This window comes from Betta splendens, chromosome 4 (genome assembly GCF_900634795.4).
Source record: "Betta splendens chromosome 4, fBetSpl5.4, whole genome shotgun sequence".
In the NCBI taxonomy this organism is placed as follows: domain Eukaryota; kingdom Metazoa; phylum Chordata; class Actinopteri; order Anabantiformes; family Osphronemidae; genus Betta; species Betta splendens.
In genome coordinates, this window is record NC_040884.2 from 5,071,441 (window position 1) to 5,096,691 (window position 25,251).

The 25,251-nt window shown below is 43.0% G+C and overlaps 2 protein-coding genes and 1 long non-coding RNA gene across 5 annotated transcripts; 1 reads left to right on the top strand and 2 right to left on the bottom strand.

Moving 5' to 3' along the window:
* Positions 1 to 575: 575 nt before the first annotated feature.
* On the top strand, positions 576 to 13,421 carry swt1 (SWT1 RNA endoribonuclease homolog). 3 transcript variants are annotated; one of them, XR_008694464.1, is made up of 16 exons: positions 576 to 804; positions 1,120 to 1,193; positions 1,300 to 2,341; positions 2,797 to 2,926; positions 3,329 to 3,430; positions 3,525 to 3,716; positions 4,249 to 4,342; positions 4,747 to 4,988; positions 5,280 to 5,419; positions 5,763 to 5,901; positions 7,023 to 7,159; positions 7,321 to 7,448; positions 7,666 to 7,812; positions 7,935 to 9,229; positions 9,468 to 9,534; positions 9,644 to 9,716. XR_008694464.1 is itself a non-coding variant. In XM_029146409.3 (16 exons), the coding sequence occupies exons 1-16, from the start codon at positions 739 to 741 to the stop codon at positions 13,067 to 13,069; spliced, it is 2,874 nt and encodes a 957-aa protein (XP_029002242.1). In that variant the 5' UTR covers positions 577 to 738; the 3' UTR covers positions 13,070 to 13,421. The 3 variants fall into 3 exon arrangements, 1 of the variants encoding a protein (XP_029002242.1); XM_029146409.3 differs by lacking the exon at positions 7,935 to 9,229 and adding an exon at positions 12,964 to 13,421 and having other exon boundaries at positions 577 to 804; positions 9,644 to 9,711; XR_003785529.3 differs by lacking the exons at positions 7,935 to 9,229; positions 9,468 to 9,534; positions 9,644 to 9,716 and having other exon boundaries at positions 7,305 to 7,448; positions 7,666 to 7,805.
* A 1,535-nt stretch (positions 13,422 to 14,956) lies between these two features.
* ivns1abpa (influenza virus NS1A binding protein a) lies at positions 14,957 to 24,553 on the bottom strand. The gene is made up of 15 exons (XM_029146410.3): positions 24,353 to 24,553; positions 21,362 to 21,618; positions 21,122 to 21,251; positions 20,744 to 20,913; positions 20,559 to 20,634; positions 20,263 to 20,436; positions 20,027 to 20,152; positions 18,463 to 18,573; positions 17,783 to 17,924; positions 17,478 to 17,702; positions 17,235 to 17,356; positions 16,967 to 17,093; positions 16,742 to 16,873; positions 16,303 to 16,476; positions 14,957 to 16,080 (listed from the first exon to the last, which is right to left on the bottom strand). The coding sequence occupies exons 3-15, from the start codon at positions 21,230 to 21,232 to the stop codon at positions 15,818 to 15,820; spliced, it is 1,953 nt and encodes a 650-aa protein (XP_029002243.1). The 5' UTR covers positions 21,233 to 21,251; positions 21,362 to 21,618; positions 24,353 to 24,553; the 3' UTR covers positions 14,957 to 15,817.
* On the bottom strand, positions 19,487 to 20,020 carry LOC129603976 (uncharacterized). Its single transcript, XR_008694465.1, has 2 exons — positions 19,799 to 20,020; positions 19,487 to 19,688 (listed from the first exon to the last, which is right to left on the bottom strand). It is a non-coding gene; the product is annotated as an uncharacterized LOC129603976 (long non-coding RNA).
* Positions 24,554 to 25,251: the final 698 nt, after the last annotated feature.

The following is a 25,251-nucleotide window of genomic DNA, read 5'->3' on the forward strand; positions in this document are numbered from 1 at the left end:
TCAAGGCCTTGGACCAGTGACCTGAACACGGCTGATTATGATGTAAAGGTCATACTATGATCACAGCTGGAGTCCAACCTCTTACCTACAGTATATTTTTTTAATTGGTAAATTGGTGGATCTATATGTATTTAGATGCAGTCACTTCCCTTCAACCACGTATTAATTTTTCAGAATGGAGCTACAGTGTCACTATGTGGCACAAAACCACCGTTGCAGTCCCACTGTGGGTTTCAAGCAATCGCTTTAACATGATTTTGGTCTAGACGTCTAGAAATTGTTGAAAAAAACGTGACACAAACTGGGAATAAAAACTCTGTGGTGTTAGTTACACAAATAAGAATGGTTAGATTATTTCCCAATCATTTTATTGCTTTATTGCTTATTTCAGTCTGCATGTATTTGTTTAAGCTTCATCAGAAGGTGACGTCATGCTTTGTTTGACCATAGCTTGTTCTTTAATGACAGCTTTGGTTAAAGCGCCTACTTTTTAAACATTTTTAGTTTTATTCTTTGTTCTCTACTTTTCTCCAACAGGCGGCGATAATCCACAAAGAAGAAAAACAGCAGTAGTAGAAGAAGAAGCTGCGGAAGCGACGCGGATGTTTTGGAAAGTAGAGGTAGTGGTAGTGTCACCAGAGTAGAGTGACGATCTGGGAATAACAACACCTGTTCTGTTCATCCGGATTAGTTTAGTTCACTTTTTAAAATAAAGTATACCGGTTTAGCTTCAGAAAAATGTCTAAGAAGTCTAAGAAGAAAAAGCGCAGAAGGCGGTCACAATGCTCCAGTGAAGAAGAGCAGGTGAGGAGAAGGCATCGTTTTCACTCAAGTAGTTATTTAAGAGATGTGTTTATTTGGGTTATAGACTATTAGATGAAAACGTTTTTATTTGGGACAATAAAGACCAAACAGTCAATAACTCAAAGACAACTGACACATTAATTTATTTAATTTCTATTAATTGTTAGCTGTAAATTATAGCATTGCCTTGCAAACACTGCATATATCATTAAAGAGCCCCTCATGTTAAGAAAATAACAGCCAGGTATAAATAATGGCAGTCAAACATGTCACATTCTCACCAAGTCTGTGTTCTAATGAACTTTATGTTTTTAGGTGACCAACAAGCGAGATGAAGCGAACACAAGCACAACGTCCGATGGGAAGCAACGTGTAAAATGTCAGGAGAGGTTAGATCAGTTATATCTAACATTTAAGCACAAATTCACATTTATCAGCTACCTTCATAGATGTTATTACCAAGCTGATATTGACTGATATTTCTTCTGCGCGTAGCTCTGCGGCAAAATGTGGAAATTCAGGTTCTTCTGCCGTTAAAGGTGACGCACAATGCAGCCGACAGATCAAGAAGCCTGTCTACAGATTAGGAGAAACTCAAGCAGCAGACCGGAAATCTGTTATTAAGGATGGCGACAGTGCAGAAAGAAAAAGTGTGCAAGTCCACAGGGGAAGGTCATCCAGTAAAGCAAATGTTTCAGGCAAAGGTAATACTGTCAGTGGGAGTAAGACTGTGGAAAAGAAACCCTCAGACCCCCTGAGCATCACAAGTGCAATTCTTCAGCGTAAAGACAGGACCTCTAAAGTCAGCGTTGATGAAAAGTCTTCCCAGAGGAGCCCATCCAAATTAAAGGCGCCGCTAATGACACCCCGTTTGGTTTCTGCTGAACAGAAAGACCAGAGACACAACATACTGAAGAAGCGTCAAGCCGAGGAGCCTCTGAGAGTCGAATGTGACAGCAGCTCTGTCAAGACCAAGAAACCAAGAAACACCACCTCCGCTTCAGATTCATCAGGGCTGAAATGGGTGCCTTTAAAAGAAATATGCCAAAAGAATCCAGAAAAGGACTGCAAGGCCAAAACACGCATGCATTCACATACACAACTGCCCTCTGCCTCTTCCACAGAGCGGTCATCCACACACAGTACCTCAGAAAGTACCTCCAAGGTGCCGAGGAATGTCTTATCAGGGTCGAGTAGGACAGCACAGTCATCCTCTCCACAACAGATACACTCTTTCACACAACCTTTGCGTTTCAATTTTAAGATACCGATAAAACGTCTGCCAAGGCCAGCAGACAGCGCAGATGGCAAGAAGGACGTTCCTTCAAACAACACTGTGTCAGATGTCAAAAAGGAGACTAAACGTCCAGACTCCGAGGTCTCCGTGAAAAACATCACACAGGAATCTGTCCGTGAACCTCACAAATGTTTGACTGTCACTGCCAGTTTTCCACCTAAAGTACAAGATAAGAGGTTGCCTTTGCCAAGTCAGCATTCAACTATGAGCAATACAGATACTGCGCCAGGGGATGATGAGGTAATGAAACTGTGGGTGCTGATTTCACCTTATTACTTTTTTTGGTCAAAATCCCATTCATTCTGCTCTGGGAAATGACACCACAAGTCTTTGGCCACATTTGAGTTAGCCTTGTTTCAGAAAGTCCGCTCACACCTAACATGGTCAAATTGATTTTATGTTTTTGGTCAGATCAGAAGCTCATGAGCAACATGCTAAATACTTTCACAAGTCGAATTCATGACACACAGCTTCTGGCCTGCATCCGCAGATCTGCCTCCTACAGATAAATCCATGAGAGTCAAGTTATTTGATCTTATCATATAGTCATTAGTCATATGTACAAGATAAGCATAACAGCAAAGGAACAGTTTATAACGTAAAGTTAGTTAATTTAGTTTTTGAATGAAGGTATTTTCTTCAGTACAACACTTGAATGGTTTAAAAGTGATGCAATGTCCTATTTCGTTCTGTAGATGCAAGTGGTTGAAGAGCTTCACCTTGCCCGCTCGCAGAAGATACTGGGGGTAGAAGTAACGCAGAGCTATGGAGAGCTGACTTGCATGGACATAGACGTCCCAGAGGAGAACACTATAGAGGCGCCCTGTACGTTTTATTGTGTATCTATAGTTCGTATGATTAGTCAAGGCACCCAAAATAGAAACCCTGTGAAATGTCCCCAACAACCACACAGAGGCGCTGTAAGCTGGAAAATACAAAGACCTCATTCAACATACACAATTTGAAAATAGTTTCTGTCCATTTCCTTCTTTTCCTCATGAACATGGTTAATAACGTGACATGTAGTCACATTTCAAGATCTTTTTTCATATTTTTATATCAGGTCTCAGATAATCATAATTATTAGGATGGGGTCATATTAGTTGGAAGTTAAACACACAATGAAGGTTTTTATGTTTTGAACAGTGCCCTTTAAGCTGGTTCTTTTATTAAAGTATCAACTGCTTAACAAGTCTTTCATTATATGGGAACTTGTGTTTTTTACAGGCAAACAAGCCCTTCAGCAAGTTCTCATTCTCGTTCTGGACACAAACATTCTCCTCAGTCACCTTGATTATGTAAAAAAGATCAGATCTCATGGCCTCAGAGGTAAATGTTTTTTTACATCATTTGTATTCACACTTTCTTTATTAAACAAGGGGCACAGTAACCTGTCCTTTCTTCCCTCGTTGTGTTGCCTCAGACCTGGGCTTTCCTGTCATCCTGATCCCCTGGGTGGTGCTTCAGGAGCTGGATTCACTAAAAAATAGAAAGCATCTGTCACATTCGGTTGAACACCTTGCCACCCCCGCCATCTCCTTCATTTATAACTGTTTGAAGAGCCGGGAGCCTTACCTCTGGGGGCAGTCTATGCAGCAGGCCACGGAGAGCAGATGTAAGTCTTGATTGAAGGAAAGCGAATAACCATAGAAGCAGATGTGGTTCTCTTTCTGCAGCGTCTGTGGGCTCAGTCTTAGAAAAGCAGTACTGTATCCAAATCATTAGCCAGACATTCCATCAACTACAGTAATTCAATCTAGTCTGATGAGGACAGAGGGAGAAGCACAACCAAGGGAGAAAATAGACAAAAGTTGAATACCTGACTATTCACTACATGGACACTTGGTGGCACTAGCATTAAGCTTCTCCTCCAGAATCTCAAGGGCAGGTTGCAGCCATACATAGGGTAACCTACTTCTTAACATGTCATTTAGACATCTACATGTAGGTATTTACATAGGAGCTGGTAAATTCAATAAACAGACATTTTGAATGTTTGAATGAATTAATGTTTTCATCATCTTGAACAGAAAGGCGCTTTGCTCTTGCTTTTACCATTTGCTTTTCAGGTCTATTTGTCTGTATGCAGACTGTCACGATTCCCTCTGTCTCTCTCCTTCTCCCTCCATGTACCTAAATGTACCAAGATGGTCTGAATGCCGAGAATAATGATGACAGGGTGCTGCAGTGCTGCCTTCAGTATCAGAGTCTGTATCCAGGATGTGCTCTCATCCTATGCACGTGAGTTCCCCCTCCCCCCACGACACACCGCTGCTGCACACACTGTGTTCTTTGCAAATAACGCTCATGCTTGTCACTGCGAGTGGGTCCAGCTCGATGGTTCCAGTAGGGATGAGATAAAGACAGTCAGACACAATCAGGGGGTGAGAATAGATTTGCTGAGCCATGGATTCACTTCAGGATGCCCACATAGGAGTAGCTGTGGTGTTATTGTGTGCTCCTTTTCCTTTTGACCTATTTTTCTGGCTGCTATTTCCAGACAGTTATTGATCACTTGGTTGAGTTAACTGTGGATTTACTGGGCAGACATTGGATTCATTCAGCACACTATACATAAATATTATTATACCTTAATTATATCTTAATGTTTTATTTTTTCACAACCAAATCTTTCTCCTTTCTAGTAATGATAAGAACCTATGCAGTAAAGCCCTGCTGAGTGGGGTCAAGGCACTCAGCCAGAAGGATTTGAAGGAAGAGCTTGGGACGTCCAGAGATGGCCATCACTTGCTACAGAAACTTCAGATACCCACGCTGCCTCACACAAACCAGCAGGTCTCACCCTCCGTGCCCAGCAGTAGTCATGAAGCAGTTCAGCAATACAGTCAAAGCAGAACAAGACTGTCTCTAGGATTCACAGACAAAGGTGAAGCAAGGATTTGTGTTTGTTCTGATAGACAGGAAATTATCTGGCGTGCTTGGTTCATAGCAGATGCGAGGCCTGCCTACTTCCTGTTTACTTTTACTTTACAAATGTATTGTAATGTTTAGGTAATGAACACAAACTCAGTGAGTTATTTCGACCTGTACATCCTTAGTACCACACAAACCCTGCACTCCTGTTTGATACATATATTAAGGACAGCTACTTTCCTCCTCCTCCTGTGTGTGTTTTGCTTCTGTACTTCTATTTACAGTGTGCCTTTATGTATCATAGTCATAGATGGCCAGCAGCTCAGTGAAGACAAATGGGACCTGAGCAGATGTGTTTCTGAACTTGAAGACTGCTTGAAGGAGGTGTTGTCTGATGTGTTGGAGGTGGAGATGAAGGCAGTGTATGAAGATCTGTGGTTAGAGGTAAAAAAAGGCTTTGAGAATTTTATGTTATTTTCATTTTTATTTTCTGAATCTGCCATTATCTGTGCTATGAATTTTAGTGGCATCTATCTCAGATGTACAAGAATGTTTATGCTAGTGCAAAATAAATGAATGCAGAGACAAGTAGGAGTGGTCATGGACAAGCATATACATATACAGTATATTGTTATATGATGCCTGTGTCTTATATGAAACATGCTGTAAATAAGGTAACAAATACTGAATATTTAATGTAACAGGTAACTACTATATAAGTACGAGCACCAGGTTTTCTACCTACCTACATCCCATGTTGACATCTTTTGTGTTTCCTTTTCCACAGATAGTCTATGTCAAACCACCCTGGACTCTTAAAGATGTCCTGCAGTGTTTTAATAAGCACTGGATAGCTGTGTTTGGCTTCATTGTCCCACGATCAAAGCAACAGACTATTTTAAATCTCATTAACTTCTTCACCTCAGGTACTCTCATACGTCTTATATTTGTGTCGTGTGCTGAGCAGAGTCAGTAGCTGTGTTCAACCTCCTACATTGTTTTATTTTGTACATTCTCTACATTGAGAAGCTTGATAACAACACATACTGAACCATTTGATGTCTATTTTAAAACTTATATTAAAGCTATGAGCTCTGTAAGTAAAAGAGCCAGCCTGAGCTCCCTTAGGTGTCTGGTGAAGTTCATTGGTCCTCTTTAATGGGATCAGGCTTACATTGGAATGACTTTGCTGGTCGCTTCTGGTAAATTAGAAAGAATTTTTGAGTCCATCGTGGCTTCAGGGATTTTATTTCTCTGTAAGCAGCAATGATGCGATACTGAGTCATCCCCCAGATTAAAGCACAACTTCACTGGGTTATGATGTTAGCTGCCCTCCTGCCTACAGAGCTGCACACACAATCAGGTCATCTGCTGAAACAGGACTTTCAAATGTGTGTCAGGAAGATGCTGAGTCACCCACAGCAGCTCCTTTTGGCCTGGATTCTAATGCTGGATCTAATACCATTACGCTCATGGTGCTGTGTGTGTGTGGGTGTGACTGCTACACGAGTGTCACGATGCTTATTAATCCATCTAAGAGTGTTAATAGCAGAATGATGGGAATTCGGCCTTGTTTGGTGCATCCTTGGTCCATGAGCGTGATTCTGAATTTCATAGTACCACGCAGCCTGACTCTGTGCCAGGAATCAGAGAGGAGGAGGAGGAGGAGGAGAAAGGAAGGAGGGATAAACTGCCCGTGAGGCTAAGAGCAAATCTAGGAGCGGAAAAATACCAAGTACTGCATGTGATTCTCTAGTGTGTGTGTGTGTGTACTCAGAAGACATTTCTAGTGTGTAATTTTAAAATAAACATCAGTAGATTTGTCTTGCAAACAGTCAATATTATATTATATACATTAAATCCCCAAATCTGTTTTATTTAATTGTCCTCTTGTGTAACACATACAGTACATGCCTATGATCATATCTGCGGCTTATACTTTTTTGTCTGTGTGTAAATGGATGTTGTAAATACTATTTTGAAGTGATTTATTCAATTAGGTTTGTGTATGTAAACCTTTCTATGCATGTTTTGTCTCTTATTGCAGGTCAGAAAGTAAACCTAAGCGCCACCTTAGAGGTTCTCCAAGGAGCAATGGACCTGGTGAAAGCATTCAGGAGGAGTTCAAGTCGCGCTGCCCATGCCGTCTCCCAAATGGACAACATCCTTAATAAGCTACTTCAGGTCAGCTGGAGCAAATGTGCACTTCAAGTTCTTTCTCATCATTCCACCCCTCATCACTTTTAAACATTCTCTGCCTTTGTAGGAATGCACTTTCTGAATGTTTGCCTTCTGGTGTCTAGAGTTTGTTGTTTTTGTGTCATATTAGATCTGTTCTTGTGTAGAGGGACTCGCCTGCTGTAGACGTTGTCATGACTGATGAAGAAGACAAACAGCCCGCGTCTGCTCGCGTCTCTCATCAGGAAGTGTGGGTCCTGTTCGAAAACATCTGGTCTAATGTGTATCAAGTAAGGTGAGTGACTCCTTTCTAAACAGCAGACAACAGGTATGATGTGATTTATGAACTTTGAATGGGCCTTTCATCGTACAGCAAAGCCTGCTCCAGAATCACAAATACACAAAAACCCGTAAGGACAAAAACGCGGCGCTGGGGGAGGTTTATTTTGATGTATTTTGTTATTTTTCCATTACACTGACCCCTGAGGTCGTCCTTTTCTGTCATGCTACAGCTTGGAAGTGTTCAAAGCGCTGGGCTTTGACCCTCACACCATGCAGAGCGCTCACCCAGCGCCGGGTCCCCCGCCGCCGCAGGAGGCGCTGGCCTGTTTACACAGACTGTCCTCCATGGTCTCACAGCTGCTCCAGGCGTTCAGCAGGTACGTCGCGCACGTCTGCCATCAATCCAAACTCAGCAAAACATTCTGCTCCTCTGCCTGTTAGACTCATGGAGTCTGTATATTTCCCCTGATGACTCTTACATATGTTGTATTCATTTCAGAAGAACTAATTATCACTACAAAGGGACACTTTCTATCAGTATGTTATATGTTCATCATTTTCTCTGTCTTCACTAAACCCTCTAACTAAACCTCATCTCCCAGTGTGTTATTCACACTGTGGATGACTGACTTGGGCCATTTGGGCGTCGTCAAGCAGCTCCTTCCTGTTGGGGTTTATACTCGATTAAAGTCTTGATGCGTGTTTTTGACTTGCAGTATTTCCTTTGTGGTTTTACTTCTCTTTACTGTACTTTCTGTCTCTGAATCTGTGATAAATTGACTTGTACAGTCTGTACAACCATGCACAAGTGTTAATCTGTGTAAGATCATGATGTTTTCGACTGCAAGGCTAATGTGTTTTTCGACAGTTTCATTGTTTGGTCTGGTTTATAGGCACTAAGCTCAGAACACAAACAGGCCTCTCAGACTGTAAGCCACTAAACTCTTCAGTGTGTCCCAAGGACACTTTATTACAGCTAAGGCTCTGCAGGCCTCTGCAGCACATGTTTGTTGGTCTGGATCACAGGCTGTATGGCCATGCTTAATAACCAGATGTTCTATATTCTATGTTTGGCACATTTGTAGCTGGAGAAATGCTCTCGGTGATGTTGTGAACCATTCTGAGGAGGAGCACTGCCCTCAAAATGTCACAAAGTTGATTTTGATGATATTTCAGTTTTTGCATTAGAACATTTTGGGGAACAGAAGCTTTTGTTCTGACACTGGTTTCCCAAACACAACTATGACGTAACTAGGTGATAGTGCAGCTGTTTCTTCTGCACAGAAACCACATGATAAGTTGTTCAACAGCTGCAATGCCGCCTTCCTTCAAAAGCAGCTTTTTTTTAATGTAGTCAGTCATGTAGTTTTATATGAGCAGCTTGTGTCTCAATCCACAGCTTCGTTTGGTTCAGTGCTACTCAGCATGATTTGACTTTGCATTGCTTATTGAGTCACACGGTTTAAATCTTCTAATTGTGTTGAATTGTTTTGCAGTAGCTGAATGTTTTAGAATAAATCTTTTTAATACGACCTTTGTCTCTGCCTGCGAGAGTCTTGGTCCGATGCTTCGTGGTTAATGTGTGCACAATTCTGCATTCAGCGGCACGCATGCATGTGTGTTGGCTGCTCAAGTACTGTTGCCTAGGAGACAGCACTCCTCATTTTCACGTGTTGGAGCAGAGCTATGACTCATACAGGCGATCTGTCTCCATGTCCCTAAACTAGAGCTCTGCTCAAAGCTATTCCTCACGCTTCGCTCCTTTTCCTGTGCTTATTCCTGCTCTTATTGTGTGTAAGTGTATTTCTCTCTTGGCTTGTATGCACTTATTGGCAGTGGTCTGTTTTAGCTTGATGCTATATAAATAAACTTGTGTTGAGTGCATGGTGATGAATTGATTGATTTAGAGTAAAGTTGCATTTGATCAGGGAATAGGAACTTTTATTGGATTATATATTTATCCAGTAGGATATTCGAGTCAAGGCTGGGTGTCTCCTAGAACTGGTTTTAATTCTGATCTCATTTTGTTTAGTGTCTTGTCGTCGCCATCTGGTTTGGAGGAAGTTCAGACACTGCTCAGCGTCATTCACTCTAATGAGGTTGGAGCCATTTCACAGTCATTGCCATGCAGTTACATGTCATTTTAATTAGGGCTATTTGATTTGGTGCCCCTGCAGTGGTCCTGTGCTTATATGCGTTGTGTTTCAGATCGTTCCTGTGGATCAAAGATTGACGGCCAGAGACCTACTTGACTGTTTCTCACATCAAGAGTACAGGTACGTACAGGTCATCACAGCCGCTGTGCAAATAACACACTGTCATATAATAAGGATTTGATTTCATAATATCAAAGATTACTAATGACAACTATGGCTCAGTGTGTGTGTGTGTGTGTGTGTGTGTGTGTGTGTGTGTGTGTGTGTGTGTGTGTGTGTGTGTGTGTGTGTGTGTGTGTGTGTGTGTGTGTGTGTGTGTGTGTGTGTGTGTGTGTGTGTGTGTGTGTGTGTGTGTGCTACTCAGTGAAACTATAAATTACCACCCAGATTTACAACATAAACTGACAGAACTAGCTGACTAACCAACTAACTGAGAGACTTAATTAGGTACAGTAACTAGATCAAACAAGACAGATTCACATTCACATGTTCACAAAAGAGCCAACAAGAGACAGCAGACAACATAAAGTGATGGAGACAGAGCTGAGGATGATAGAGCCACTGTCAAAGCGGCGTCACCAAGGACAGTACCATTGTACAAGGATAATGACAAATGATTGATAATCGCAGTACCATGTCAACGGAGTAACGCAGAACTCGATGCAGTGTTGTGTGATCAGACACCTCAGCCATACACAGTGAAGCCCTCCTTGCTGCGGCATGCCTGGGCAGGTAGGCCTGTTGTCTGTGTAGCGTCGCAGCTGCCCTCAACAGTCCTCACAGACGTCCCCAGCAGAGCGTCCGTAGTGACAAGCATAAAACAAACGAGACGGATTGTTCACGTTTGTTTTTGAGGGACGCTTAATAGACAATAAAACCATTAGCTACTGTTCAGGGCTTATCTGTTGCATGACAAAGGATTAACTCCTGCCCCTGGACTGCGAGTGGAACACAGATAAATGTTAAGTAACAAGCTGACTTTGTGTGAACAGTGTTCCAACATGGACGTACGCTCTCATAAAGGAGAGGAAATATTGACTCAGCCGGGACGACCTATTGTTAGTGTTATCTATTTTAAACAGCGATATCTGTGTTAAATGGCCATATATCAGTAAATCGTACCTTAATAAAGGCAGGAGGTTTCACTGGCACAACGTTACTCCTTCTTTCTCTCTCGCTGTCCCACTGGATCTGTCTTTTCCGAATTGATTTTTGACCAATGAATTATTTAGCATTCCAAACATCTGCCGCCACAGCTGTCACGCCAGTCCAGCTTCTGGTGCTGAGAGGCGCTTAAATGTGTTGTGATTGTGAATTTCTATTCTTTCATTCAGCGTAAGGTGATCCGGGCCTTTACTCCGCCAGCACAACACCCACAGTGTTAAATATTTGATTTCTGTACTCGGTGGCAGTCTGATGTCAGGCCTTACATAAAGCCTCAGGGAGGCCCTTTCCGGGAGCGCACTTGGTGACTGACAAGCGTCTTTCAGGACAAGTGGGCGTTAACACATGATACGCTTTCACGGCGCATTGACATGGCAACACTGCAGGCTTCACGTTACACCGCGAAACAAAAAGCAGGCACCGCAACGCAAACCCAGACCTTGTGCCTTGTTTTGTTCCATTTGGCAGTCATGATGGCTCACATCCTTCTGCTCCGTGTTCAAATGCATCAGCCTCGTGTTTAAACCTTTGGCTGCTGACGTGGTTGCACATGGATGCTCCTGTAGGTGAGAGCACACGTCTCACGCCTCAGAGTGATGTCACCTCCCTCCAATGTTGCCCATACTTCTGTACATGATTGACTCAGACACATGTTAATGTTAAATACCAGCTGCTTATCTTTATCTGGCATTATCCTGTTATATTTGCATAGTAAATTATGTAAATAACAAATGAGTTGAGGGAAACTTATTATTTGAATAAACCGACTACTGCACATCAATCCAAGCATATTTTGGTCTGCAGGAGTGAAGATGGATTCTAACCACTAACACTAAAATCTCCTTTAATCCTGTTTTCATTTATCATTACTCAAGTGTGAGAGCTTTTAGGCCGAGTCACATTCTTCACGTCAATGTTTTACATCCAGATAAACTTGAGACACAGAACTGTGCTCTCCACTGAGTCCATGTGTTTTCCATAGCAGCGCTGAGCTTTCTGTTAAACATGACCTCATAATGTCAGAATGACCCGCCGTTGGTCAGCACTAGTTACTGTGCCACTGTATAGGTTTGTGCTCACTTCAGTGCAAATCATTATTGTCTCCTGAGGATATGTTTTAATTAACACACAGGCTGTTGTGAAACACACGGAAGCAGCGAAGCTCTCGCTGTTGTTGACTTTGTCGATGCTCTGGGTCAGTAATGACACATTATTCATGTGCGACTGTATGTAGACGGGTGAGACTGGAACCAGTGAGTCATATTAAGTCCCCAGCTGTCGATGTAAACATTAACAGGAAGCCGTTGGCAGTGTCTTTATCCATGAATCATGCAGGAACGCAGACCTGGATCCGCTGTAACAGAGCAACACGGCCCTGGAGGAAATGTGCTGTTTCCACAACCTGTGGGAACCTCCAACTGCACAGTCGGGTTAAATAGGAAGCACATTGGTAGAAGCAGGGTGAAGACGGAGGGCGCCGCCGGCCATTGCATTCTGGGGTTTCTGTTCTCCCTCCTCCACCCTGGAGTTACACAATGTTCCAATAAAAACAGAGCAGAGGAAGAAACAGGCACTAAGCTCCCTCAGAGTCTCCGCTGCTAAGTAGCTGCTGCCAAAACTGCAGCAGCCGGTTTGTGTGTGTGTGTGTGTGTGTGTGTGTGTGTGTGTGTGTGTGTGTGTGTGTGTGTGTGTGTGTGTGTGTGTGTGTGTGTGTGTGTGTGTGTGTGTGTGTGTGTGTGTGTGTGTGTGTGTGTGCGCGCTAGCAGAGAAGCCTGGTCTTGTGTTTTGCTTGTGCAATTCTAAGGCCACAATGTTGTGGCGTCGTAACCTTTACAAAACAAATGAACTGGAGAGAAGTGAGAGGAAATAGCCGACGCTGAAACAAGACTTCTAGACGCTGCAGCTTCTACACAGGAGTTCATTTGTTCCAGACACACACAGTGAACCCGACGAAACATTCACTCGTACTTTCCCTCAAGACATGATAGATTTTTTTTATGTGTGTGCAGAATCACATACGCACGCCCAGAGATCTGGTGGTTGTTTCTACACAGATGCATTACCAGGTTTCTGTTGGATCCTCTCTTCTTCTGTGAAATCTATAACCTCGGTGGTTTGCATATAAGCTGCTCATATTTTGGTCCAGGAAACTGAATTTATTTTGAAATCAAACATTTTTCCATTTACCCCTGATGATGGTGTTCCCAGGGAGAAGCTGAGAGTTGGAGGAAGCCAGTTAATGGAGCTAAAGGAGATTCTGGATCGTTGTGCCGAAGCCACAGGGCCCAGCGCTGCTTTGACCGCGTACCTGTGAACGCACCACACGCCTTAACCTGGTATCCTTTACTCGGACGTTAAAGGGAGGATCACTTTTGTCATTCCACCTGTGAGTGGACCTGCTTTCTTGTTTGTTGGTTTGTTCCACATCATCACATGTTTTTTTGGTTAGTTTACCTTAATGACTTTGTTCAATTGATTGTTCTAAATGTAAAATATTTCTTGACTTAAATTCATATCTTGTTCCAAACACTCTCAGCTCAGCTGTGATTTTATACTTTTCACCCCTCACTTAATTTTGTTTATATTTCAGATCTGATGTAGCCAAAATCTTCTTACATTTATCCATGTAATTATTTAAATCACAATAAATTTATATTTATACTTGCTTAACTGTGAAAACGGAATATATTTATTTTATATTGATCTATTTAGATCAGATGAATGTAGAGTGATTGTGTTACACTGCAACAGTAGAAGCCACTGTGACAACTGACAGACGTTTCAACACAGGCTCTGGAGTTTTACATTTTTCAGCTTCACTAAAAGCTGCCATTTAGAAATAGCCAGTTCATTGATCCTCACAGGTACGATGTCTGGTGGGGATAAAGCAGGTTCAACATTCTAATAATTCATCATCGAGACTACACATTCTATTTTATCCTATTCTAGTAAAAATGAAAAAAGTATGTTCAAATTCCCATGTAAGTAGACGTGAAGTAGATATGAACATGTTTTAACACCCATTTCAGAAGATCAGAGTGAGGCTTGGTGTTACAAACCTTTTCATGGTTTGACACTGTTCTAGTTTAAAGTCTCATTATATGGGAGTCCTTCTTGACTTCTAAAGCTCAGTGGATTAATTTGAACTGTCCACTTGCAAATTATAGTTATTTTTTAAACTAAAGTGTTCAGTGAAGTTGTGTTTTTCTCCTTTTAATATGACAAAAAACACTTTGAGTCCGGCTTGAACCTAGTGAACCTAAATTTTTGGCCTTTGATAAAATGAAAATATCTGAACACTAAATATAACAGGAGTGATTTGTAATCTACTGCAATGTTTTCAACTTTTCCTGTATTTGCTGCAAAGGTTCAGCCGTGTTTCTATGTATGTGCTGTAATTGAGTAAATGTGACTAAGGGGATTAGAGCAGGTGACGACAGATTACTCCCTGCTGCTGTGACACAGGCTAAGCAATCACACGTCACAGGAAGTGGAGGAAGAGGCCGAGTAACCAGGATACGGACCCGTCGACCTTCCTGACCCAGTCATTCCCCAGACTGTCACACACGAGTGTGATGGGAATTTTTATTCATTTGGAATGTGACATTGTTACATATGGAAGCCATTAATTTTCATTTCTCACCTTAACCCAAAGCATTAATGTTGCAATTTTTACTTAGAATAGAAAAATCATTTTTCTTCCCTCCAATAATAATGACTACATGCTGAGAAAAGGGTAAAGGGTACCACTTCCTTTAGCCTGTTGGTTTACCAGAGACTAACCTATGAATGAGGACTGGGTAGGGTTTAATGTAGGTGATGCAGATGTAGACTGCTACGTAATGCTGATCCGCTTTTAGCTCCGTCACAACCTAGAGTGACTGCTGTCCTTCCTGCAGATGTCGGTTAGTCAGATTAGTATAATCTCTCTTAAAAGACACTTAAAGTACAGGGGAGGGGGAAAAGGGTTCAGTGTGATAACACTGGTAATAAAAGCTTGGACCGCATGACCAGGACTCGAGCAGAGCCAGGGGGAGTGAAGGGGGCCGTAAAAAAGAAAAAAGAAATAAGACGTGCGGCTGTTTTTTACTCTTATTTTTATCAGGCACCTCATGTTAGTGTGGCTAAAAACCACAGTGCTGAATATTCCATTTAGTAGTTTTCATCTTAATAAACAAGTGAACCAAAACACAAGACAAAATTTAGATTCAAATGATTTATTAATTAAGAAATGTTACAAATGTGTTAATCTTCTCACTAACATTCCTTCCTTCCAGAAGAATCTGCCAATGCTTGACACATTTAAAAGAAAAAGGTTCTTCAGTAAATACATCAATTAGTTGAATCACAATAACAAAGGTTTGGTTAGCAGAAGCATGGTTGTGCGTGTGGTGTGTGCACCAAAACTAACTAAAACTGGCACTGGTTAGATTCGTCGACTTAAGCAGTCCACTACGTTTATTGGTAAATCAGCAGTGTATAAAAATATAAAAAGGCCATCATTTAAGATTCAAAAAGCAATTCAGCTCGTTTAAAATGACAAAAAGCCATGACAGGTGTTTATCAAGTCGCACTGCAAGTAAGGCTTCAAACCACTGACCTTAAAATGTGAGCGAAATTATCTCCACAACAGAAATATTAAATAAACTGAAGTCAATCGCCACCACTCCACACTGCCACCTTCTACGTGACCAATGTTCGCTAGCTCATCTGAAAACCCTTTAAGTGACAAACCTTTCAACTAGAGAGAAAATGAGAAGCACTAAATGTGTAATAAGTGTTGGCATATGACACAAGAAACCAAATATATACAGCACAAAGAAAAGAAAAAAAATTGTCTGCAATATGCAAAGGCGTCATGTTGCTTTGGGCAACAACCCCGACCTCCCACCCCACCCCCAAATATAAGACAGTCTTCACTGAAGACCCCTTGCCCTCATCACCCATCCCTGACCACACATACAGAACAACACAAAACACGATTACGTCACTAAGCCTGTTAGTTTGTAAAAAGGTGAAGCACTGTGAAACCCCCCCAACGGCTACCCCCACCCTTCTCTCTTCAGTCAGAGAGGGCAGACAGGGCTTTGGCGCAGTCGTTCCACTCGTCCGTCTCCGGGTTGTAGACCTCCATTGTGTTCAGGAACTCGTTACCATCGAAGCCACCCACAGCGTAGATGATGTTGCCCAGCATGGCCACACCGGCATTGCTACGCGAAGATGTCATGCTACCCAGCATCCTCCAGTCATTACGGGCAGGATCGTACACCTCCACGCAGCGAAGTGCATGGGAGCCATCGAAGCCACCAACGACAAACAGTTTGCCTGGAGAGAGTGAAGCGTTTAGGGACGGATTTTGTAAAGCCTGAGTCGCAGCTGACTTTGAACCGTAAATTGATTGTGAAAATACACTCAACAGAACTAATTTGATGCACAAATGCTAAATCTGGCTCCGGTGCTGCCACTAATCAGAATTAATTCACATACCTCCAATTCACAATCAAGACACTGTCCTACATAAAGGTTTAGAAAACCAACATGGATTACCTGCATGGACAGCAACGGCAGCCCCCCTGCGGGCCACGTTCATGGGCGCTACCAGGGTCCAGGTGTTGTTGTCGGGGTTGTAGCGTTCCACAGTGTTCAGGCAGTTCCATGACTCCGCTCCTCCAATTGCGTACATGACTCCATCCAGCTCACACACTGCTGCCTGGTGCCTCCCTGAAAACAGAGTGCTAAATTAACACAACTTACACCTTCAGGCTTCGCACATCGAAATCCAGAGCTACTCCCTGATGGATTGCAATCCTGATTTTGGGTTCATTAAGCACAGTGAGCTCTCAGCAATTCAATTCTCCTCAAAAATGATTAAGCAGTTTACTTAAATTAAAATGATATTAATTAAGCAATTTTACACTTTGTTTAATATTATGTACATTAAATCTGATGAGGGAAAAAAAAAAAAAGGGACGGCGTGGGCACGTACTGATGTTAAGGGAGGCGCAATTGGACCAGGTTTTCATCACAGGATCAAAAGCGTCACAGTTCTTCAAGCCTTTCTGCCCACAGGGGTCCGACCCTCCCACAACATAGAGTTTGTTGTTCAAGGAGCAGACACCTTTGAAATATGAATTAGAAAAGAAATTGATCAGGAGACTGATTTGTCTGAGTTTAGCTAAAGAGAGACAATGATCAGAAATAAGGAACTTACCTGCGTTGCAGCGGTTTGTCCGCAGCTCTGGTATTTGCGCCCACTCGTTAGCGTGTGGATCGTATGCCTCCCCACAGCTCAGCTCATCAGAATGTCCATTTGAGCCTCCAATCACATACAGCTGACCCTGAGTGTTGGAAATGCAAACATCATTAGATGGGAAAATCAAGCAGCCACTTTGTATCACTATGAAATGTACTGGTACGTGTTTCTGCAAGTCAACAGGAACCTGCTAAAACAGACTGGTAAGATGAACAGTAAACTGTACCATGAGAACAGCCATCTGGAATCGAGCCCTCGGAGTCCGCATAGGAGCAGTGAAGGTCCAGCGGTCCTCTTTGGGGTTATAACACTCCACAGTCCTCAAACACTCTTCTCTGTTGTAGCCGCCTGCAGCATCAGAGAGATGCACCATTGTGTAACTAGAGGTTCTCTTCTTCCCCTAATCCCCATTAAATTACACCAGTTACATACCTGGCATATGATCACCTAAATCTTAATTAGCACAAACCTGCCGCAATGAGCCTTCCGTTGAGGGCTGCAGTGCCCAGACCAGAGCGAGCATAGTGCATGGGTGACATTGGGTGCTCCTCTAGTTCCTCAGGCTGGGTCTCAAAGCTCAGGCTCTTCATCAGGCAGGGGGTGGCAGAAGGAGATGTCTGAGGGCTGGTGCGACCGTGTAAGAAGATCACACACAGCACACCATCCAGCACAGCCAGACACAAGTAGATGTTGTCTGAAAGGAAGATCAACCAAAGTGAATCACCATCACCTACTCTGTATGGGAAAAGAAAAACAAAACATTGTTTGACTTACTTGTGGTCTTCTCAGAGGCGATGTACTTCCATTCTCTCCTGGCAGTCTGTTTGGGAGCATTTGCTGCTTGGTTGGAGGGTGACGGACTTCCCGAGGAGCTGCAGCTCATCTGCCTCTGGGTGCTCTCCCGTACAGGTTTCTTCTGCAAGAGCACATTGCAGCTACAGAAGCCAAGCTTGCACCACAGGCCCACCAGTGGCCTACACCAACTAATCAAAACGCCCTGTGCTTGGATCCAGCTGCTCTAATGTACACGTGACATAATGACCCTTCAATGCACACCACCTGAATGAAGGCCAACAACACAGAACTGCAAACTACAGTCACAGACCACACTACAGTCAGATCTAATAACACTGTTCACAACTCAAGATAGAAATCGGGGGCAGCCATCACTGCCCATTCAGCTAATTGACACTAGCTTGATCAAAATGTGGTTTTGAATATATGCTCAACAGCAAAGCCAGGCAGGCATCGTAGCTTTGTTTTTGCTCATTTTACTGATATCAGCTGTTACACCGTGGCATTTAGAGAAGCCATGTTTTTAATCTAGCCAGGCACAGGCAGAGTAATATTTTTATGCATGGCCAGGCACAAGCTGTACAGTAAAGCTAGACTCTGCCAAGCTAACTGTGGTACAGACTTCACCAGAGTGAAGCCAGGCACAAGCTGTTGAGTACCTGTACAAACTGATGGTGGTCCTCCTCGCCACTAAACACCTCACTGTGTCCCTCAATCACCAGCCCTCCATCCACCAGCTTATGGTCAGGTGAGTAGTACAGCGTTTGCACCTGTAAGACAAACAGGAACAACACACCCATGTGGCTGTCTCCATGACAACATATTGAAAGCCCCAGTATAAGGGGGAAAGAAGGGGGGAAGGGGGCTGTGCTGTGAAGAGGAAGAGGGAAAGGATGAAAACCTGGACCAGCTTCCTTTAAAAGAGACATACCACCGCCACAGCATAGAGCGGGTTAAGACGTCAAAAAGGTATTTGACAGTGGCTCATTCTAATTGGCATCTAAAGAAAAGGAGGGAGCTGGTGAAGAATGAGTCTGCATCTGGAATGATCTTCTGTGAAGAATGAAGAGGAAGAGGGCTGCACTTGGATGTCTTTTCACCTCTGCTGCCTGGAAACCAGTCCTCTAGCTGAAGAAGTTTGTCACAGTAATAGCAGCTAAAATTAGCTGTCAAATGTACTGCTGTTGTAGAAACCCGCAATCCAATGCTTGAACATTAGTCCATTACCGATTAAATAAAAAAAAAAAATAAAAAGACAAAACCGATGTCCAAACAAAGCGTTGAGGGGAAACATGTTGAAGTCACTCAGTTGTACATCCTGTCTTGAATTTTTAAATCAAAATGCGAGTTGCTGAAAATTTACCTGGAAGGTTAATGGGTGAATTGGAGATCAGTGAAATACATTTGTAGTGAAACAAATGCCGAGTGTGTGCAGCACCATTCTGTGTGGTGCCTATTTTAAAGCATCCACGGATAAATAGGGTTATGTGCAGCAAAGGGGGCTTTAATGTGAAGGCATTTGTTGCGCAAGGGTATAGGGTTTGTGAATTATGAATTCTTGAAAATGGGGAAGTGAGATGCATCTGCAGCACTGACAGATGGAAGTAAAGTGTTGCTTGGTTGCAAAGAGAGGTTGTAGAGAGGCAGTAGTACTCCTCCCCTCTCTTTTCTCTGACTCATTACCCTGGTGGCTCAGTCATGGCTCCTCAGTCTGGTCTCCTGCTGCTGCTAATAAACCTACAGGAGAGATAAATCAACGGGGAGGAGTGCCTGTTAGTGCTGGAGCAACAAACACACACCTGTTCAGATAGTAAAGTAGCAGTGAGACAGCAGAATCATGGGTCAGACCTTTGATAACCAGTGTTTGTTTCATAGAAGAGCAGCACTGTAATACAGAGACGGGGTTGTATGAAAACCAACCACATACCCAAAAGAACAGTGGTAACCAAGAAAACAAACAGAAAAAAAACAAGCAGCAGCTCTTTTTCAGCTCACCTCTAATTTGTAGTATGGTTCAGGGGTACAGATTTTCTTACTGCAAAAACCTCAACAAATTAGAGGGAAAAAAAGAACAGTCCTGACATTGCAGCATGACACCTGCATGCCATTTCTATCACAGCCCGTTAATGACCTCTTAACGTCAAAAAACGAGAGTGGGAAGAAGGGGAAGGGGCGGAGTGGAAATGAAGACTGGCCACGGAGGCTGTGAGCTCTGGTACTGACCTCTTCCATCAGTCTTTCCAGTTGGTCTCCGTTCTCCCAAAGGCTACGCTGCACCCAGCTCAGCACCTTTGAGTAGAGCTTGCCGTTGCTGGGCAGGGTGAGATTGTCTTCTAGCATTACTTCTAACTGTAAAATACAAAGACAGCACTGGAGTTAGACTCACGCACAACAGGAATAAAATAAAAAAGGAACAACCGCAGACATGACTCTTAGGTTTATGCCGTTTTAAATAACACCTTGAGGCGGGGTAGTTTGAGGAAGTCCTCCTGTTCAGACACTTCCAGTAGGTTGTCTTGGATGAAGGCATCCACCTTGGCCAAAAAACGGCCATCTCCCATAGAGCTGGCAAAGTTACGCAGGGAGATGGCGTTCTGGGAATCTATCTTCGACAGCAGGTAGTCACCACAAATCTGTAGGTTTGGAGATAAGAGTCAATTACATTTTGAAGGTCTGCATTTTTAAAAAGGATTAAAACAAATAAATCACAGGTTCATCTAAGATTATACTTTAACTTGAGGCATAAATGGTATACCTGTTTGACTCGCTCCATCTTGAACCTTTTGGCTGCAGTATAAACTTCCTTCACTAGTTCTTTGTCTGCCTTTAGCCTGAGGAACACAGAACCAGATGTTGTACACAAAATTTGGATAGACCATTAAAAAATTTTCAAAATGTAATTTTTTGATTAAAAGGCTAAAATCTTGAAGTGCAACTAACTGGGCAGTGTAGGCATAGTTCAGCAAGATCTCCACAGCCTCTGGAGCCAAGTCCTCAAAAGTAACATGCGAGACTCCATGAGGCTCAGCATCACTATTAAAGATCTCAAACAGGTAGGGGCTGCAGCAAGCCAGAACAGCACGATGAGCCATCAGCTCATGACCACACACCTGGACAAAGACGTAAAGACACTTAAAAGTTGCTCAGGGAAAAGGAAAAAAAAAACAATAACAAAACATGTTTCACTGTATACAATGTAGCTAAGAAAATAAATAAAATGACAATTTTGACAGAACTGCGTCTAGGTTTATAATTCCAAATATGTCAGTTACTCCTTTACTCACATGCCTGTGTGTGCTAGTTTGTGTTAAACCATACCTGCAGTCTAACGTCACAGAACTGGCCACTCTTTCTCAGGGCATTCATTTTGGCCACAGTGGAATCCAAAAAACTCTCATCCTCAAAGATCAAATATCCGTTTGGGATCATCTTGGTTAATGTGCTTTACCTGAAGAGAAAGATTCAGCTTATCTTTTGCACTACAAACACACTAGAAAAGAATTTGATTACTACAAACAAGACAGGAGGATTAGATGCCTGCATTCCTTGAATTCTTACGTAATAAAGAACGTGAATCCAGGAGAACACTAAAGGTAGGTGCTGTAGACCAAGATCACAGTGGAACCAAGTCTTCTTTACCGGAGCAGGGGGAAGTAGGTCGTTAGAAGGAATGCTAGTTGACTGCAGTCGTCAGCAGAAGGGAGAGGGGGCAGTCGCACAGACAAACTATCAGGCTTGAAGCGACTGTAATCAAGTCCTTAGGATCCCCTTGGCTATAGAGTAGTACTTATTCTGCGTTTGTCATACATTATAACCTGAAAGAGAAACAACATACATTTTAACATTTTATTGGGGGGTTTCTGTGCAGTACAGGAATGTTAGCAAGAGTCCACATGCACAAATTTTACAAATCTAGTTAGTCCTACACCAACCTGTGAATCTGATCGCACTCATGGCATAAAAAAAATAAAGATAATGTCCTGTAAACAAAGTCTGCATTTGTGACTGACCCATGCCTTTGAAAACACTCCCCATGTAGCACTTCAATATACTTTTATATCCATGTGACAAGGCTTTCCAGAGTAGAACAGCTTTAAGCTTGCATGTGATACCAACACATTAAGGAAAAAAAAAAGTTGTAATTTGATGAACTGTTGAACACGCGTGTCTCACGCTAGCTGCCATCAGTAGCCTATTTAAAGTACAAGCATGTACTTAATTTGGCATGCATTTAAAAGAAAACCTTGTACTATGTACGCAGAGAGAACATCTGACTAAAAGCAGTTTTGATACTCTCCTAGTCATAAACAAAGACTTTATTATAAATTTGCTTGACATTTATTATCTAGAACTGATTCAGGTCCAGCACAACTCATGGGTTTATTTAGTCCCGAGTTATCCACTAGCACAATCCAAACCATGCAACAGCCAGAGGTTATTTAAACAGGTACACAATCAATCTGCTGTTTGCATGCTGCTAAAATTGTGGCTGTTTAAAAGACATAAAAATTTGACAAATTTGATGTCATGCAACCGTGTGTGACCAATGCTTAAGCGCAAAAAGCACATGTAAGTACAGTCGTCTCTGGTCAGGGAAACAGCCTTCAGAAAGGCCTTGGAAACATGCAATTTATCCCATCTATGTATAAAAAGGACAGAACACCAAACCAGTTTAAAGTCATTATGCAACATCTGGCAAAAGACGCATGCTTTTCTGCTGACTTGTTCCCGTCTCATTAATTCACCTACCACCAAGACTAGCCCTGAACACTAGATAACTCTTTAGCACATAGCTATTGCCTAATTAAATAATCTTCTGTGAAAGGATAACTCAAACTAAGCCATTACCATACTTACTTTGAACAGCCCTCGGCAGTGCAAGAGTACAGTCTATAAGCCAACATGAAAATGACTGAAGCGCATCACAATGACTATGCATTCTCGAGGACATTGTCGCCATTTTATCCCTGACGCTGCTAAATGTATTATCCAACAAACAAAGGTCCTACTGGATAAACAGTCTGCATTTCACATAAATGGCCAAGCAAATAGTGATCAGTATAAATTAAGCAGCCAGGCAGAAATATTATGCAGTGAATGGAGATGTGGGCATAAGCAGAGATCCGGGGAACAAAGGCCAGAAAAAGCAACAATGAGATTGTTCACAACTTCGTCACAGGACAGCTCTCAATGCATTCTCTCTCCACACTTTCCGTCCAATTGCACAGGCACAAAAGTGCACGTCTGACGCCGAACAATCAGTGCTTGTTAGACATCCCTCCAGCGGCGAAGGGAGGAATCGACACGCTGGCTGGTTTTACCCTGTGGAAATTTACTGCTCACATTTCACACATTTGTGAACGACAGAAGCCTAAAAACGGATCCAACAATAAAAATGGGGGTGGACAACAAACGTTCTGACTGTGTGCAATCTGACTAAAGTCAAATGATAAATAAGAGACGTGCGATTTAATCGTTTCCCATCTTTGTGTGAGGATTACGAATCAGTGGGTGTCAAATTCAACCTTTATTCTGCGAGCAGGAAGAAATCTTTTACATATTTAATATTTTTACGTTATTGAAACGCAGTTACTTGGAAATAGACCTTGGGACTGCAAGCTCCACAACCGGATTAACAGCTCAGTTGTCAAAAACTGCCATGACTAAGCAACACGCAGACACAATACATCACAGCCCTAAGCACCTGAGGACATCTAACTCGTTCAGAACCGGACAGACAGTTTTGCGTTTTAGAGGAAAATCGATACCGTAAAGCCAATAGTGCTTAACGACGACAGCAACAGTGGGGCGTCCATATTGCGCCAGGACTGGTCAGAGGCCATAAAATGACACCATATTGCACTAGAACAGAACAATGTGTACCCGTAAAGCGTGAAAGTTCCCACCCAGACGTGTCGTACAAACAGAAATCCGGTCAAGTTGCCGTCCATCTGGCGGCCGCCTCCTCTGGCAGGCTTGTCTTTACACCACGATGCATACATCCCGCGGCCAGAAAGTAGGTCAGGAGGAGAATCCCCCACAAGAAGAATAAGCTGCACTTTTACGCGACCCAAATGGCAGAAAACGGTTTATCTACCGCTAATATGGAGGCAACTGGGAAGAAATAATGACCCGTGTCACTTAGAGAAAGCAAGGGTCGGCTCCGGGCTCAACAACCTGCTGCTAGCGATGGATGGGGAGGCGAGGACCAGACGGTCTCTGGCTAATTAGCGGGGCCGGGGCGACATCTGTCCGCGTCAGCCAGCGGTGGATCCGCGCGTAGAGCATCCGCCTCGTCACGTTAGTCCACGCGGGCTGTCGTGTTATGCGGAAAGCGGGCGACTCGCGTGACACTGTCGGCGCCAGTAAGACGTATATTGAATATTTTACACCCATCGAGCACAAAGCAACCAGCAACCGTTAAATTCAATGGTTAAAGAATGGCGCCACATTAGCATCTATTGTTACCGACGGCACGTTAACGGTTTGTGCACGCTAACGGTTAGCGGCTCCCGCTCGACAAAGAATGAAGAAAAATACAAAGCTCACCTGAGGCGTTAGACAACAGACGATGTGAGGCATATTTAATGCAAATTCAAAGCGTTGATTCGGGTGGGGAGCGAAGACGCAACGTGGCTGTAGGCTCGGCTTGCGGCTGTGGTAGTTGTCTCGGTTTCTGCTAAGAGCACGTCCTCTCTCCGTCGAGCCCAAACTAGCTAAGACTGGAAGACCGGGTGGTGACGGGTATGCGCGCGCCCGAGAAATGCCGCGAAGCCGCCACGCCGCCTGTGACGTAGCCAGCGGAAGGGCGGTCTCGCCCCGCCCACCTTTCCTCTTGAAATGATGAAATCCTGGAAACCGAATGTTTGAGAGGCAGCAGTCAGCGATGTTTGCGTTTGTTTTTCCAAGGTGGTTACCAAGCTTCACGGACATGAGACTAAGACTTTCTTAAAACAGTGTTCAAGTGCTCATGTAACACTCCAACAGAGTTTGCTCATCCTTTCTAATTTGCGTTTCATGATAGAGATGAGATGAAACAGTGTTATGCAAAAAATATTTTTCGAAAGTATATCACAAGTCACAAATGAACAATATTAACAATATAATATTACCTTTTTATGTATAGTACAAATATCAGAGAATCCCAATAAAAACTCAATGTTCTATCGTTTGAATGGTACAAACTAACGTGTCATTCGTCATATTCTCCTGTGCGTGAGTCATGACAGCATCCTGGGATGGGCACCCACATGTAAGTGGTTTGATGTCCATCTAGGCTAAACCCTCTCCACTACCGCACAGACGTCATCACTGAAGAGGAAAAACCCATTCACCTGCCCTGAATGAGCAGAGCTTACTACCCCGGTACGTTAGTAATTAGATTAGAGGATAAGAGTCGCTTCAGTGCCAGTGTGTCAGCCAGCTTTCCTATTTGGACCGTGTGTGTG

Bases quoted from the DNA above. Each gene is read 5' to 3' on its own strand.
- swt1 (XM_029146409.3), top strand. From the start codon at position 739: ATGTCTAAGAAGTCTAAGAAGAAAAAGCGCAGAAGGCGGTCACAATGC. The intron at 2,927-3,328 runs GTACGTTTTATT...TGTTTTTTACAG, and splicing joins GAACACTATAGAGGCGCCCT to GCAAACAAGCCCTTCAGCAA. The intron at 9,535-9,643 runs GTTGGAGCCATT...GTTGTGTTTCAG, and splicing joins GCGTCATTCACTCTAATGAG to ATCGTTCCTGTGGATCAAAG.
- ivns1abpa (XM_029146410.3), bottom strand. From the start codon at position 21,232: ATGATCCCAAACGGATATTTGATCTTTGAGGATGAGAGTTTTTTGGAT. The intron at 20,153-20,262 runs GTGTTATTTAAA...TGTATTTTACAG, and splicing joins TCAAACTACCCCGCCTCAAG to TTAGAAGTAATGCTAGAAGA. The intron at 16,081-16,302 runs GTAATCCATGTT...CACTCTCTCCAG, and splicing joins TGCCGTTGCTGTCCATGCAG to GCAAACTGTTTGTCGTTGGT.